The 14,814-nt window shown below is 45.2% G+C and overlaps 1 protein-coding gene across 1 annotated transcript in view; it reads left to right on the top strand.

Moving 5' to 3' along the window:
* The window catches only part of CUNH11orf49 (chromosome unknown C11orf49 homolog), a 113,911-nt gene extending 99,307 nt beyond the window's left edge, over nucleotides 1-14,604 (top strand). Inside the window, exons 5-9 of the mRNA XM_009277590.2 lie at nucleotides 3,647-3,732; nucleotides 6,299-6,494; nucleotides 9,053-9,162; nucleotides 12,436-12,499; nucleotides 13,025-14,604. Of these exons, the coding sequence (XP_009275865.1) occupies nucleotides 3,647-3,732; nucleotides 6,299-6,494; nucleotides 9,053-9,162; nucleotides 12,436-12,499; nucleotides 13,025-13,205 (637 nt within the window). The 3' untranslated portion in view covers nucleotides 13,206-14,604. The remainder of the gene's footprint in view (nucleotides 1-3,646; nucleotides 3,733-6,298; nucleotides 6,495-9,052; nucleotides 9,163-12,435; nucleotides 12,500-13,024) is intronic.
* Nucleotides 14,605-14,814: the final 210 nt, after the last annotated feature.

The raw sequence follows: 14,814 nt of genomic DNA, 5'->3' as shown, positions 1-14,814 counted from the left end.
AAATAAAGTTGGGGGGGGGATTAGCCACAGCATTCACTGATACAGCCAGGACCTGTGTAATTATTGGCGCTTTTGAGAAGAGGGCAGTCATAGCTGTAGTCTCAGTGCTGCATGACTGAGATGATCTCACAGCACGGTGCACTTCACTCATCCAGGAGCTGTTGCTATGCACTGATAACAAACACTGGGAGTAAGATTGGGAAATGTCAGAGCAGAAGAACAGAGGCTACAACAATATAGGTTTTATTAGCATTACACCAGAGCGCTCCATTTTTCTGTTCCTGGTGCCGTACAAATGCAGAAGTCATACCCAAAAAAGAACCAGGCTATCTGTGTCTGTGAGGTTTCTTGAATGTTTTTTTCTTCAAAGGGCTATAGCCATTAGCAGATTGAAGATTTTAATCTACAGAGATACCTTAGATCTTCAGAGACACCTTTTGGCTTTCTGAATCTTGAAATTGCAGAAGGATACAAAATGAAGGGATTTTTCTGGTTTGATGCCATGATTTCAAGATCTGTACCTGAGCACTGACTTTTCTCTTGTAACAGAAACACAAGGAACTCGCTGCCTGCATTTGAGTAACGGGAGCTGAGTAGTTCACAGCTTCCTATGCTGTTTTATGTGGTATGGGCGCTCATGTTGCACTGATCAGTGCTAATGGAAGTGGGGCTTGCAAGTCTGTACCCCTGTTGTTAAAAGATTGCCTGAGAGTGCAGATCTTGCCCTTTTTGTATGTTCCGCTTATTTTTGCCTCCATGTATCAGTAAACAAACCAAGTCCCTGAAGACTCATTTGAGCCAGCCTCGCCTTAAGACAGATTCTGTCAGTTGGCCTTTAATGGTAGCAGAGAACAGTAAAAGTCCTTTCAACTTGCCTGGTCTAGAGTTTGTCCTGGGGACATCCTGTCTAGTCTGGGTTTCTGAGATTTTAACCGCAATCAGTAGATCATAAAGTTTCCCCATTGGCACAGTAGCAAGGCTTTCCTGCCAGCCAAACCCTCTTGAACCCTGAAAGACCACTACACCCTTTACCAGAGCCCGTCAAGTGTAGGCATCTTTCTTCAGTCCTTTCCAAAGTTTATCCTTGATTTTCATTATTCATTGAGTGCTGACTACTAACTTTGTAAGTAAGTCTGTGCCCCTGAGGGCTTAAAGTCTAATTTGGACAAGAAAGAATGAATAAGGAATCCCTTGAAATATCAGCTACCTGATGAACTCTTCTGAGTTGCAGTTCAGACTTTCAGATTTCGTCCTTAGTTTTGGTCCTGCTGTCTGGGTTACAGTCCATGGCTAGGATTCTCTCTGTGCCAGATATTTCAGAGAAGAGGTGCAGATATGATGCTCTCCCAGCTTCCCTGACTGCTGGGGAAATAGCCAGCTGCAGTCAATCTCCTCATAAATGATTGTATTGGATTTAAAGACTTCTCAACATTTCCGGAGTGCAGACTCCTGGGCCAAGTGGAGTCAGTAACCCAGCACCAGAGTGCACCTGCTTCTATTTAGACGCTCCTCCGTCACATATGTGCCGTACAGTTTTCCTTAGAGGCTTCTTGCTGTCTTTAATAGCAAGAAATGTCTAGCAAATTCTCAGACCTCTGCCTACTTCCTCATGCTCTCTCCTCTGAGAAAGAGACTGGGACTTGGTGCTGCAGAGCACATCCATTGACCATAGCTTTAGATTTAACAAGTGAAATGAGTTGATTGTCATGAAAGTGATGTAATAATTGTCTTTCTGCATAATGAACACATAAAAAACCTCTCCACTGTTGTTCTCCTGCATCTCCAGGATGGAGAAATGCACTGGCAAAAGCTTTGGAGCTTGTGCTTTGAGGGTATCTAGGAGACAGACCATCATTTCAAAGGAGGGAGTGCAGCTCATCAGCGATGTGGCCCATCGCACTTCCAGTGCTTAAATAGTGGTTGGAAATGCCAGTGGCTAAGTAGTATTGCCTGAGAGATGAAGATGCTCTGCCTGCCAGCTTCAAAGCCATTTCCTTGATGTGGCCACTGACAATCTCAGTAACATGCTTATTAGTGAGAATTAAGAACTGAAGCTGCTGCTTCTTTAGACAGAAGGAGGAGGAGGCTTCTGGAGCATAATAAATAAATCAGAAGCACTTTGACATCTTCAAAGGGTTTTGTTTTAAATACTGGCTTTTCTCCTGGGGACCCTCTTAGCCCCAGTCTTTCTTCTTTGAGATAATTAATCCAAGCTGCTCTGCATGTTTGATTTTGCCACAGTGAACAGAACTGGTCTGAGTGGCAGGGAAGTCTTGCAAGATCCTATAAGTCTTCTAGGTCAGCCTCCCACACAGCTCCCTGGAGTCTTTTACATGAGACAGAACAGTGTTTCCCCAGCAATGTGTTTAGACCATTGATGCTGGATGAGTTGGTCCGTGGATTGCATTTGGCCCTGTGTTCGAAAGGGTCCTACTAGATGACCCATGCTTTGGCTATAATGAACTGGTAATCCTTCTCATATGACATGATATGCCAGATACTGACTGTACGGGGTCAGTAGACCTGCACACAGTTGAAAAGAAGTACCAACTACCTTTCTTTAGCATTGTCCAAATACTGTTTTTTCCCATCAAAATGGAGTGTTTCCTTCTGTTTTCCAGTCTGAGCTGTCATTGATCAGCCCAAGTTTGATTTTTCCCCACTTCAGAGACTGACCTTTTCATCCTTATGTAGTGGCAGTGGCCAGAGCATTGTTTTTGTTTTCATGTTTATGAACATTTTTGCCCTAACTTACTTCTGAAATCCAGAGTTTTTTCCTGAAAGGAGGAGTTGGACTTTGCTATCACTTATACTTCATCTTTATGGCCTGTGGCTGATACTTTCCATATTCATGAAGTATGCTTCAAAATAGGGATGCATGTAGCTCCCTACATGCACCTGGGGCTTAGCAGAGAGAAAGAAGACATTGTCCCTGGCCCAAGAAGTCTTCAGTTTCCATGAAATTTGACCTGACAGTCAAATGATAGACCTGATAGATATGAAGAGAGACTGATTCATTCATCAGGAAGGGAGGATAGGATGTTCACAGTTTGTAATTAGAAAGCTGATTGTTGGCGCAATGTTATTTCCTCTGTAGTCAAGTGGAGTTTGTTTGAGTATAGATTGGGAATTAGTAACTGTTGTTATCCTTATGAATCTGAAAATATCCCAGTTTGATGAACTCTGGTATACAGAGGAATAGCATAAGTCTCGTTCTGCTTACACCAGTTTAATACTCGTGTAACTGTCTTGGCTGTAGCACAGTTACTCTTCATATAGCCATGTGAACCAGCCTTGCAGGTTTTATACCAGTGTTCGTTCCACCGTGTCCACCAGGCTTTGAATGCTTGACATCCATGTCACGCTGCTCTGTTCACACTGTAGCTGAAGTGTGTGATAGCACTGACATTCAGGATCTTCTCCACGCTGCAGGTTCTTAAGCTGCCTTCATTTTATATTAGGGTGTCCACATCCATGCAGCAGTGGGTGTTCCTATTCCTCTCTCTTAACCTCTTACACTGGGCCAAGCCACTAGCGATCCTCAGTTGCACATAGCTCCCTAGCTGCACTTTCTCTAGATCTGGGGTTCCTGGTTACAGACTTCAGTTCTTTTGTAGATGCTAAACTTTCTCTCATCTTATCCTAGGATTGTGCTGATGGATGATGCTATGGATTGCCTGATGTCTTTTTCTGATTTCCTCTTTGCTTTCCAGATACAGTTCTACTACTCAGGTAAATGCTGGGAAGCTGCTGACTTCACCCACTAGTATAGCATTACAACTTTACAGCTTCCCAATCCCTGCACTTTTTTGAAACTTGTAAAGATATGTTATTTCACAGAAAATATATAGATAATGGAATCTACTGACAAAAGGCATCACTGATGCCAAGAGATTAGGAGGCTTCATAAGGAGGTTCCAAATTTTTGTGAATAACAAGATACCTGTAACTGTTATGGCTTATGCATGTATTTGTCTTAGTCTTGAGACATAAATTTCCAGCTTTATCCTAGAGTATGTTAACACCTAACAATTAACTTTTACTAGGAACATTTTTTTTCCTTAATACAGCATTTCCGCCTCTAAAGTATTGGTCCCTGCTGGAGACAGGATAAGAAAAGCCCACCAGCTGGTGCCTTGAAAGGAAAAGGAACTGGACAAATGAATACAATTCTTCCCCTAATACTTGCCCAACTATGATCTGGTTTCAGCTCAGAGAGTTTCTGAACTGGGTATAGTTTCCATGGATTTAGGAACCCCCAGTGGACTCCTCTCCCAAGAACTTCTCCAGCCTCCCCCTGAAACCACATAAACTTGTAACCTCCACAACACCTTTTGGCAAGGAGTTGCACAGGTCTGCCACCCGTCCCATGAAGAACCACCTCTCTTGTTTGATTTGAGAGACCCTAGTTGGAAGGGAAATTGAACAGTTGATCCCCATCTACCTTCTTCATATTGTTGGTCATTTATCGTATTCTACCCCTCTCCCCCAGTTTGAGTTTTAACTAGATGGGGTACTTTTAAAACTCTTGACAGAAAAAGTACAAATCAAATAATATTAGTTTGTGTGTGTGTGTGTGTGTGTGTATTTATGTATGCTCACCCACACATATACATCTGTAAAAATCCCCAGGTATTTTTAAACTAAAGTTCAGGAGACAAGGGGGAGAAACTCGGATGAGCATTCAGGTGCTTGTTCTGTACAGGAAGACTGCTTTGATTACAGGCCAATACATTGGCCTGTTTGTCCTAGCCCCCCTAAAATGTGGTTGAGGAAAGGGAATCTCATTCAGGGAACTGCTTAAGTGGGCAAAAAGAGAGAAGCATTTCCTTTATCAAAGTTAGATAAGCTTCTAAGCACTGGGGACTGCTGGGGTGCCACTTACTCATCTTGCGGCACAGAGCACTTTCTAAAGGCAACATAAGCTCATGGATTTCCGTCCACTCACACTTAAATAGCTCCCTCTGATGGACGTAGCTCACAATTGGCCTCGACCAGGCAAAAGGGGCCAGGTTTGGCTACTGGGAGACACTGGCTAGAAGCTGTGGTGGAGCATAGTCAGTGGTCAGAGAGTAGACTTGGATGGCCCGCTGATCTGATCCAACCTGTCAGTTCCCATCTTTCTAGCAGTTAAGAGTCAGCTGCTATCCCTAATACAAAAATCTCTTTTTCTCAGTACTCCTCTGTATATACTTGCCCTGTAACTCCCCTGTGCATATCACAACATCATCCATGACAATTCATCAAAGAAAAACAGTTCAAAATGGTGATTTTGGGTTGGGCAGAACCAGGCTTGTAATGCCTTTAGCCAGGGACAGAAAATGTGTTTGGAAAGTTTTTCTCTGATATAACAAATATTTCCACTGAGCTGCAGAACCTCAGCACAGCCTCAGGGCCTGCTAACATCCTGCCTTTCCTCTCCACCCACCTCACGCACAGTATTACACTTCTATTCACTCGGGACTTAAATGGCACTGGAGTCCTCACAAGCCCGCCCTTGTGTACACACACTCAAACATCCCATCCCTGTCCTATTCACCCAGGCACAATGCACACACGCACCCTGTCATACGCTCTCCCACCAACCCACACACATGCAAACCACTCCAAATGGAATCTAGATTTGTAAACTGCTGACCACATCCATAAACAAACTTGTTTAAAATTAGACTCTTGCAGTAAACAGTGGGTAGTATGAGGAGCCTGGGGAGAGGCTTTCTGCCAACTCTAGCCCTGACCTGCCCTGGCCCTTCCTCTAGATCCCGTGTTATATTTACTTTGGAGCAGCACAGAGACAAGCTGGGATACAGCCTGGAGCCCTGACTAACTTGCTCCCTTTACTCCTGTTGCAGTTCCATATAGTTTGTTCCCAACTTGGATGAGTTCTTAGTCAGTGGCAAGAGATGGAGAAGGAAAACTTCTTAGACTTTGCAAACTAGTTTTGCGTTCAACATTAGCTTTCATGGTCTGCTGTTTTATCCATGTGCTAGCTAGCCTCTGTTCCCTTGAGAAGAATCTCGTTCAACAGAGTGAGTGGCCTTTCATAATCACCCCAGAGTGAGTGGCCTCTCGTAATCATCCTGACAGGAAGAAGCCAGCAACTTACATGGAAATGGCTGTTTCTGCTTGCATAATATCTGATCTGAACATGCAGGATGCCGTAGTATTGTGCTTATTTCCTGTTGGTGCTATGTACAGCACAGAACAGGGAATGACAGTTTAATCCTAGGTCTGGTAGGTCAGGAGGATGCTTTGCTGATTATAGCCCTGAGTTTTAAGTCGCTTTCTGTTTTTTCAGAGTTTCTGGAAAGTGTGGCTGCCATTTATCAAGATCTACTGGCTGGTAAGAATCCAAATACTGTGATTGTGCCAACATCATCTTCTGGGCAACATCGGCAGCGCCAACTCCCAAATGACTGCAGCCCACTCGATGGGGTAGAGGCATCTCTCTTCTACCAGTGCCTAGAGTCCTTGTGCGACAGATCAAAATACAGGTATGAATGGAGTCCAAAACACAGATTTGAAGTCTGTGTCTCTGCAGACCCTTTGTAAGGTTGGAGCTGTGAAGAAATACAGGACTCGATCCGGTAGAAGTCTACTTTGAGGTTGGATAGTTCACCGGTTTCCTTTAAGTTCTTATCAACCATCTATAACCAGAATAAAGCACACTTACTGCAGTGAGTGAACGGTATTGAATTTCACTGTGCCACTGCACAGAATTCTAATACATTCAAGGTACCTCAGCAAAAAGTCTCTGAGATCCTGTTACCATGCTTTGCTGTAATAATTAGATAAACTTTTATAAATAGTGAATAAGGAAAACATTACTAAATTTATATTGTCAGGGACTGTTTATTTTATTTTTGTTCCTTGCAATCAAGCAGAAGACATTTAGAAAGTTTACATTCCAAGTACCGTATTAGTCATTACCAATTTGTTTGGGGTTTTTTTCCCAAACTTGTCTGCATACAACCTTCACTGAAGTAGTTAAAATGAAGCTGGGAGAACATATCAGGAGAACTGTTGTTGTATGTTTCCCATGATCACATCCACTTCTGTCAAAATGTACTCTTTGCCACTGTTTCAGACTTGGTACTAGGCTAGGGGGACCATTGAGCTGATGAAATACACTATACCTAGCTTTCATTTAGCCATGCAAAAGATGCAACCCTCAGAAATACTTCCTGCCTTTCTAATGTATCTCAATAGCTTTGTGGAAGGCTGGGAGACATTCCTTAGGACAAAGGAGCTGTGCCACTAACTCCTAGTTTGACCAAAAGTTTTATAGAATTTGGTCCTTATCTCCACTATCTGAAGATAATACACTAATAATTATAGATACTTTTTTTAAAGGCAAGTTTCTAGATATAGAAAATTACTAAAACCAAACTGAATAAATACGCACTAAACCGTCAGATATCAGACATGAGGTGCCTAAAGTTGCTTCCAAAGCAGGACGGTTGGACGGTTGGACTCGATGATCTTAGAGGTCTTTTCCAACCTCAATGATTCTATGATTCTGTGATTCTATGATTCTATGACTTTGAACAAGCTGTAACTCCCAAATAGATGTCATTGGAGAAGTATGAAGGGAGAGATCATAGCCGAACCGCTTTAATCAAAGGAGAGAAACAATTTCATGGACTTAAGAAACATGAGGTTTGAGCTGATTCTTGAAGTAATGGATTGATTTGAGTCTCTGCTTTCCTTCTCACTTCTGCATTGACACTTTCATCAAGGAGAGGTCCATCTACCATCACAAGTTAACTAGAGGAGATAAACAAGTGCAGTTGTGTTCTTGGGTGTTGAAGCACAGGAAAGGCACACTGGGGTGGATGGGGTTTGAAGCCTTACTACCTAGACAAGATCACACTGCTAGTCTGTGCCTGAGCCTGTGATGGAGCTGGTCTCCAGTTACAGATTCCAGGCACAAGACTAGCCTTGGTTCAGCAGGGGATGGAGCAGTACCAAACCTTATTGTGTAGCTTTGACAGACATTTTCTTCATAGTTTCTTGCAGGTAGCGAGCACATGCCCTGCTAGAAGGTCAGGAGCTAGATCCACAAAAAGACTCAAGACACAAGTTCCACCTGATTCCTGCTTTAGGTGCCTGAATCCAAATTTGTGATCCACAAAATGACTGCTGAACTATAGATACTGCTACTATAGATAGCTGAGCGTGGAGGTGCCAGGCTGGTTTGTTCTTTTAAATAACAAAAGCTCTATATTCCCTGTATGTCCTGAGAGCTTCAGATGGGAAGGATCTGAAGCCTGCCTGGTAGGTCAGGCTCTGCACAGCACTGTGCAGGGGAGCCATTCCCAGCTTTTCATCCAGTAGCTCAACACTCAGCCAGGCTTTGATAACCACCTTTGCCTGAGGGATCACCAGCCCACACCCACATCTCCCAGGGGTGCCACTACACCGCGGACTGTTCAACACTTGCTCTTTATGAGACAGTTTTATTTTGCATGAAATCCCTTAAGAAGTATTAGGCAAGAGCAAGAATCACTATGATGATATTGCTTAGAAGTCAGGGCCAGGGGTTAAGATGAGTGTAGAAGAAGGGGACATGTCAATTTAGTCCCCACCTAAATATTGTTTTCTGACATATTTAGGCTATCATAGGAGAGGTTTTCCTGCCCCTTGGATGACTATCACTGATAAAAGGGTGATAACAACATAACAACCCTCATGAAAGTTTATTGTCTTCTAAAAGAAAGGATTTCCCAGTTGATTTTTGAAAGAATATGCTAAGAGTTGGGATGTGTATACCCCTGAGTGAATTTAGGCTTTTCTCCCTCTCCTTGCAATGGAGACAGGTAAGACTGCTCCTAGGGATGTACGCTAGCTCAAACATCTTGCTTAGCAAATGAGGAGCAGATGCAATGCTAAATAAGCAAGCTGGTGGCTATTTGTTTTAAACTGAGTCAGGGCAACTTGTCAGTGTTAGAACTGGTAGAAGAGTTTATTTCTCCAGTTTGAGCTGGGTCTTGGGAAAAAAAAAAAAGATAATTTAAAAGACAAGATGACCCCTTTGTCTCTCTTTTCCTAGCTGTCCACCTTCTGCTCTTGTGAAGGAAATGTTGAGTAGTGCACAGAGACTGACCTTCTATGGATTCCTTATGGCACTTGCAAAGGATCAGGGGATCAATAGAGCCCTAGGTAAGACTCCTGCGAGTGGTACAGCTCTAGATTTTCAGTCATTCTGCACTTCTGTGGAATTTCGTCTGTAATTATGCCCCAGGTTTTACACTGTCAGGAAGAGAGTGAGGGAAAGTTTTTCATCTTTTTGTTGATGGATTAAACTTTAAAAACAACACTGTGCCTTACTGTCTGCTTGAAGCTGTGGAGCTTCTTCAAGGATAAAATTAGATATGAAATGCTGCCCTAAGATAGCAATGTTTTACCTCTTCAATAGCTGATCATTTTAGCAGAACTGATGTTTTAACATGTTTGGCTATAAAGGCTGGGCAGAGGTGTTCAGGAGACAAGTAAGGTGGCTGACTGCTGTCGACAGTACTGAATTGAAGTCCCATCCTATGTTTTAGCCCTTCATTCTCCCACAGATTTTAAGTGACTGCTCTTGTCTACAAGAAAAGGAGGCACACCTAATGGGAAAACCTCTGCTGCCACCTTGGCTCAAAGACTCAAAGCCCAGTCTTTCCCAGCTCTTCCCCATCTTCCCTCAAGGCAGCGTGCTAGTATATTAATCTATGGCCTGCTGAAAATCTGGTGGTATCATAAAATACAAACTGCTACAAAATTCTGTACCAGACTGCTGTGGGAACCAGAGGGATTACCAAGCAGCATCTCACTGCTCGTTTCCATGTTGTGCTGGTCAATATTGTTCCAGAGCAAGGAAGCAAAGTGTTGCATTGGCAAAGGACAGTATGTAATCCATACATAATTGAGACTCACAATTCCATAATACCCCGATATGCCTTGCTTGTGCTCTCCCTCCTCTTGCAAAGGGGAACAGAAGTGGCTTTCTGTGTTTGACAAGGCTGTATCCAGGAGGTATGTTTAAACATGTGGAGGCCCAAACACTCATCTTCACTCATCTCCACCCAGCAAATCATCTGGCCGGTAAGAGTAGGCTTTCTCTGTCTTTGGGTAGGTATCCTCTCCCTCTATTTCTAGGCTTGAGTATCTGCCAGTCCCTATATTACAAAGATAAACCTCAGTGAAAAGGTGCACCTTGCCTGAGGGCTTGTTCTTTTGCACAGGTATGTGTCATAGTAGAGTAAAAGTGTCCCCTCTGTGGCTGAGCCCCTTCTTACAGCAAACCATTTAAGCTGCTAATGCTCATCTGGGGCAGGGCTGCTTACCCAGCAACATGGAGATTATATATCAAAGGTGCATGAATACAGCCCTGCGATCCCCTCTGCAAACAGGCTTAGGAAGCAGTGTATTCACTGGGGAAGGTGATGCCTGGATTGCACCAAGGAAAATCTTTTTTTTCCTTTGCCCTACGAAATCCACTTCTAGTTGAGTGCAAAGAAAACAGATGAGCAGAAAAAAAAATCCCGCCCACAGCTTCCATTGTGCCACCTACAAAGTGTGTGGGTTTTTGTTTCCATTAATGTGGGCCTGTCCCCTGGCCCTCTGCCAGCCTCCTGCCGAGGCCTCTCACAGAGGAGGGGCACCAGGCACAAGTCTGACAGGTGCTAGCATCTTGGCAAGGAAAGAAGGATTCTTTTCCTGGTGTCTTTTAATCTCTCCTGAAGGGTGATTTCAATAGTCTTTGGTCTGTAGGGGATCACAAGCTCCCCAAAGCCCTTCAGCAAGGGCAGTTTCAGGCAAAGGAGCTTTCGGTCAGGATGCCTGCCTTCTCTCTGGGCTTACAAAGCCAGTACCCCCCCCTCCCCTTGAGGAACAGGGGTAGGGATTAGAGCGGCTCGTTCAGGCTGGGGCAGCGCTGATGAGTTTGTCAGGAAGACTGGAATCCACAGCCTAACTCCAGTGTCAATGTTGATTCGTGAATCCTTTAAGTGTTATTTACTGACTCTCCCAAGTAATTCTTGTGCCCTAGAGACCTCACTGTGCATTCTGCAAATGCAGAAACAAGCTTTAGCTGCTTATTCTTTTAATTGAGCCCATGAAAGGAAGCAGGCTGGGGCACTTCACTGGACCTCCTGACACTCTGTGTTGCGGTGCCAGGCTTTCCTGTTCATTTGCAGGAAGGGAAGACCAGAAATGGAAGGAGTGGGGGAGTCGGTTCTGGTCTAATCTGATTCTAATTTTTAGGCATTCATTGCTGTTTTGGTGACTGCTGCCAGCTTGCCTGTGTGAGGCAGGTAGCTCTCCAGCCCCTCCTTCAAGACCAAGGTGCCAGGGCCAAGAAAACAGATTTGTGTCCCCACAGGGTAATACAAAGCCCCTTCCCAAAGGTACTGAGTGTAGCACCCAGGTCTCCTGAAAAACAAGAGCATCCCTCACTGGACTGTTGGTACAGATTACCAAGTGTATTTTTTCTGGTGTGCAGTGGCACTATCCAGGCTGCGGTAGGCAATTCCTCTCATCTCTGTGCTGGCTGATCACACCCTCCCATGATCCCTGTACAAGGTGGAGTTTGTTACAGAATTGGGAAGGAGGGGTTTCCTAAGAGCCCCACCTTTCTTTCTGGGCTCTTCCTGAGGTGCCAGTGTCCTTTCAGAGAATGGCAAGGGTGATCAACCAGCTCTTCCAGTCCTGAACTACACCATGTCCTTCATCCTGAGGAGGGTTTCAAAGGTGAAAAGGAACATGCTGATCTTATGCTGAGAGAGGGTACCCAATTACTGAGCCAGTCTTTCACGGTCTCACCCAGACAGCAAGCAACGCTAGAGCACAGTCCACCCGCACTCACTCCTGTAGATTTAATGTGCACCAGAGTCAGGCCTGACTTTCCTGAATTGCAAAGAAAGCAATAGTGTTAAATCTGTGGAGTGTTTTGATCCCCAAGCTCAGTGCACCACAAGAAAGGCAGGTGGCACAGAAGTATGCATCTCCCTGAGTGGTATAGCGCATGCTTCAGGCTGTGGCACAGACAACAACGTATCTATTGCTCTGATCTGGGACTGGTGACTATATAGGGCAATTAGCAGAGGCCCGAAGTTGACAGACTGTCATCTCTCTGACAGTCAGTACTCAGTAGTTTCGTATAGTGAGTGGAAACTGCCAATCCTTAGGGCTCTTCAAGTTCTCTGAGAGGTGAGACTACTGAGAGTGCCTCCCATTTAGTCTGAACTCAGCTACAGCCTGTGTGAAGGACACAGAATATGGATCATCAGTCCATGATCATCAGCATTCAGTGTCCGTTTCTCTAACAAGTATAAGGAAGAGTCTTCTCTGTCTTGCAGGACAGATTTTGGATGCTGCTATGGCTTGAGCGCTTTTCTTTAAGAATGAATAGCCTCGCTCTGCTCTGATACTTTCCTTTGTTTTTTTTTCCAGGGGCTTTGCCAGATAAAGGAGACTTGTTTCTGGACCCTGCCATGGATGAGGAACTTGAGAAATTGTAAGTGGAGTTGCCTAAAGCAGGAGGTAAAGCAACAGATTAAAGGTAGCATGCTAAGGAAGACTTTAGTAAAGTACTGTCCCTATTCCTTTGCTCTACTATAAAACAATAGAGGAGCTAACAGAGCAGCCTGAGCAGAGAGGGCCTTTTTCTTTGGGGTGCCTTGGTGCAGCTAACAAAATCCTTAGAAAAGGCTTCAGAAACAGAGGGAAAAAGTGTGCCTCAAAGAGGGATCTAGGGGAAGCAGCAGTCTCTAATGAACAGGGAAATTTTGTTTGGATGGTGAAAACTAGGAGTGTTGGAGGACACAGGCTCAGCCCAGAAGATCTGTTAAACAGGAAGAAAGATTCACACAGCGAGTCTGGTAGGTACTAGTGCAAGGTGTTCCCCCTCTGTGCCATGAATATCTTTCCATCCCTGTGCTAGTTGTGAACAAGTCCTCCTCCCAGGTTCACTCCAAAACTGCTATGGTAAAGGTTGGAGATGACAAGGTAGGCTGCCTAGCATTTGTCTTTTCTCTTTCAGGGTAGCTCAGGTTTCAGGGCTTTCTGTCTCCGGTCCCACCAGCTCCAGCGGGGACACAGCTAATTTGCCTGTCCGTAACTCACCCAGGATTAACTCTCCCTGGAAACCTCTACACCATCGGCGAAAAATGGATGCTGAGAGTGAAGGCTCCAACGAAGAGACAGACTCTTCTGAAAATTGAAGATTGTAAGGGTGGGCACTGTTCCCATCTTGGGTTTCTCCAGAACCCATTGGAGGAACAGTACCTCCTCCCAGAGCATCTGCTCTGATGGTGGGTTCTGTCCACGTCACCAGTGTGTGTGCGGCTGTGCCAGTCCCCATTGCCAGGTCCACCCGTCTCTTCCCAGGAAGAACTCTGCCTTTTTCCTAGCTCCAAATTCGTGCAGGAGTAGCTCCTCTGCAGAAGCTATTTCCAGCTGCAGAGTTATGCTACCCTCTGCTGGCAGGCAAGACAAACCAGCAGATGCTAGTTCTGCCTCCACTTGGAAATAGCTGGGTATTTTCTCACCGGGGCTCTCCCTCACAGTTCAGCAGGTGCTGGAGCACTGGGAGTGCTAGTGCAGGCCGCTTGCCGGTGTTTTTTGTGTAACTGTGTTCAGACTTGGCCTAGACAATAGAGTGGTTAAATCGCCAGTGGCAGTTCTGCACTCGTGCTCCATTATAATTATTCCCAGTAAAGCTGCACCTGCATACGATCAAAGGTAGAGAAATTCCTGAAGTTCCTAGAAAAGAAGGGCTTAGGTATTGCCATGCCACCTGTCTCTGCTTCCTCCTTCATGTGTCCAAGACTTGCCAAAGCAAATATAGCAAATAAGCTAGATTGCAGTAAGTACTCTGCTGTGCTGAGTTCCTTTCTGTAAGGCCTCACACTGCCTCCAACAGCATTATTAAGGTCATTTGGAAAAGCGAGCTTCAGAGGGGTTGGAGGGGAGAGAGAGAAAAAAAAGAAGTCTTTAAATTCCTTGGCCACAGGTGGTGTGGCTTGCAAACTTATAGAGCATCTGCTGGGGTTGGGTGGGCAGAAGTACTAGGGGAGAAGGAAGCAGTTATCAAATGAGTCCCAGGTATTTTTTTGTAAATATTGGCATTGTTGTAGCATCATAGCATAGCCCTCACAACTACAAAAAGAAGTAGTGTCTCATTGTGTTAATGGTACCTAACTCAGCAGTTTGACCTCCACAGCCCTGAACACTTTGTCTAGCCCAGCTCCTGTGCCTCAGCTTGCATAGACTAATTATTTCATGGCGAACTTTAGTTTCTCTTGATTCTTTGGGAGCCTCCTTGCTCCTCCTGTTCACGAAACGCTGCAGCGTGGGCTACTAAGAGCCGGTAACCCAAGGCTTATAGCAGCCCTAAGCTGAGTGGAGAGTGGATTCAACACATGCTGGTGCTATTTTAAGACTAATCCTGTAACTACTGCCGAGTCTGTACCACAGTCCCACCTGTGGAGGTAGTGGGAGGGGTTATTTATATATTGTAAGTTATTGTATTTATTAACGTGCTCGCTAACTGCGCTTTCTCTCCCAACCATCAGTGAGTGACTGTGACAGCCCGGCAATAAAGCACGCTGTGCAAGGCCACTGCTGCGTCTGGGCTCTTCTGGGCTGCCCCGGCCCCTCCTCAGGGCGCTGCCAGGATTAAGACCCTGGGGGAGCGGTACAGGGCGGACAGGAGCAGCGCAAGGCGACGGCGGTACCCGCGGCCCCCGGCCGCCTTCCGAGGTGCCCCGCCAGACGCCGCCTCGGCCGAGGAAGGCGACGGCGCCACTCCCAAGCGCCGGGGCGTCCCCG

The sequence above is a fragment of the Aptenodytes forsteri genome, unplaced genomic scaffold (genome assembly GCF_000699145.1).
Source record: "Aptenodytes forsteri isolate BGI_AS27 unplaced genomic scaffold, ASM69914v1 Scaffold146, whole genome shotgun sequence".
Taxonomy (NCBI): domain Eukaryota; kingdom Metazoa; phylum Chordata; class Aves; order Sphenisciformes; family Spheniscidae; genus Aptenodytes; species Aptenodytes forsteri.
The sequence above is the reverse complement of the archived record's forward strand: the minus strand, read 5'-3'. Positions and strand labels throughout refer to the sequence as shown.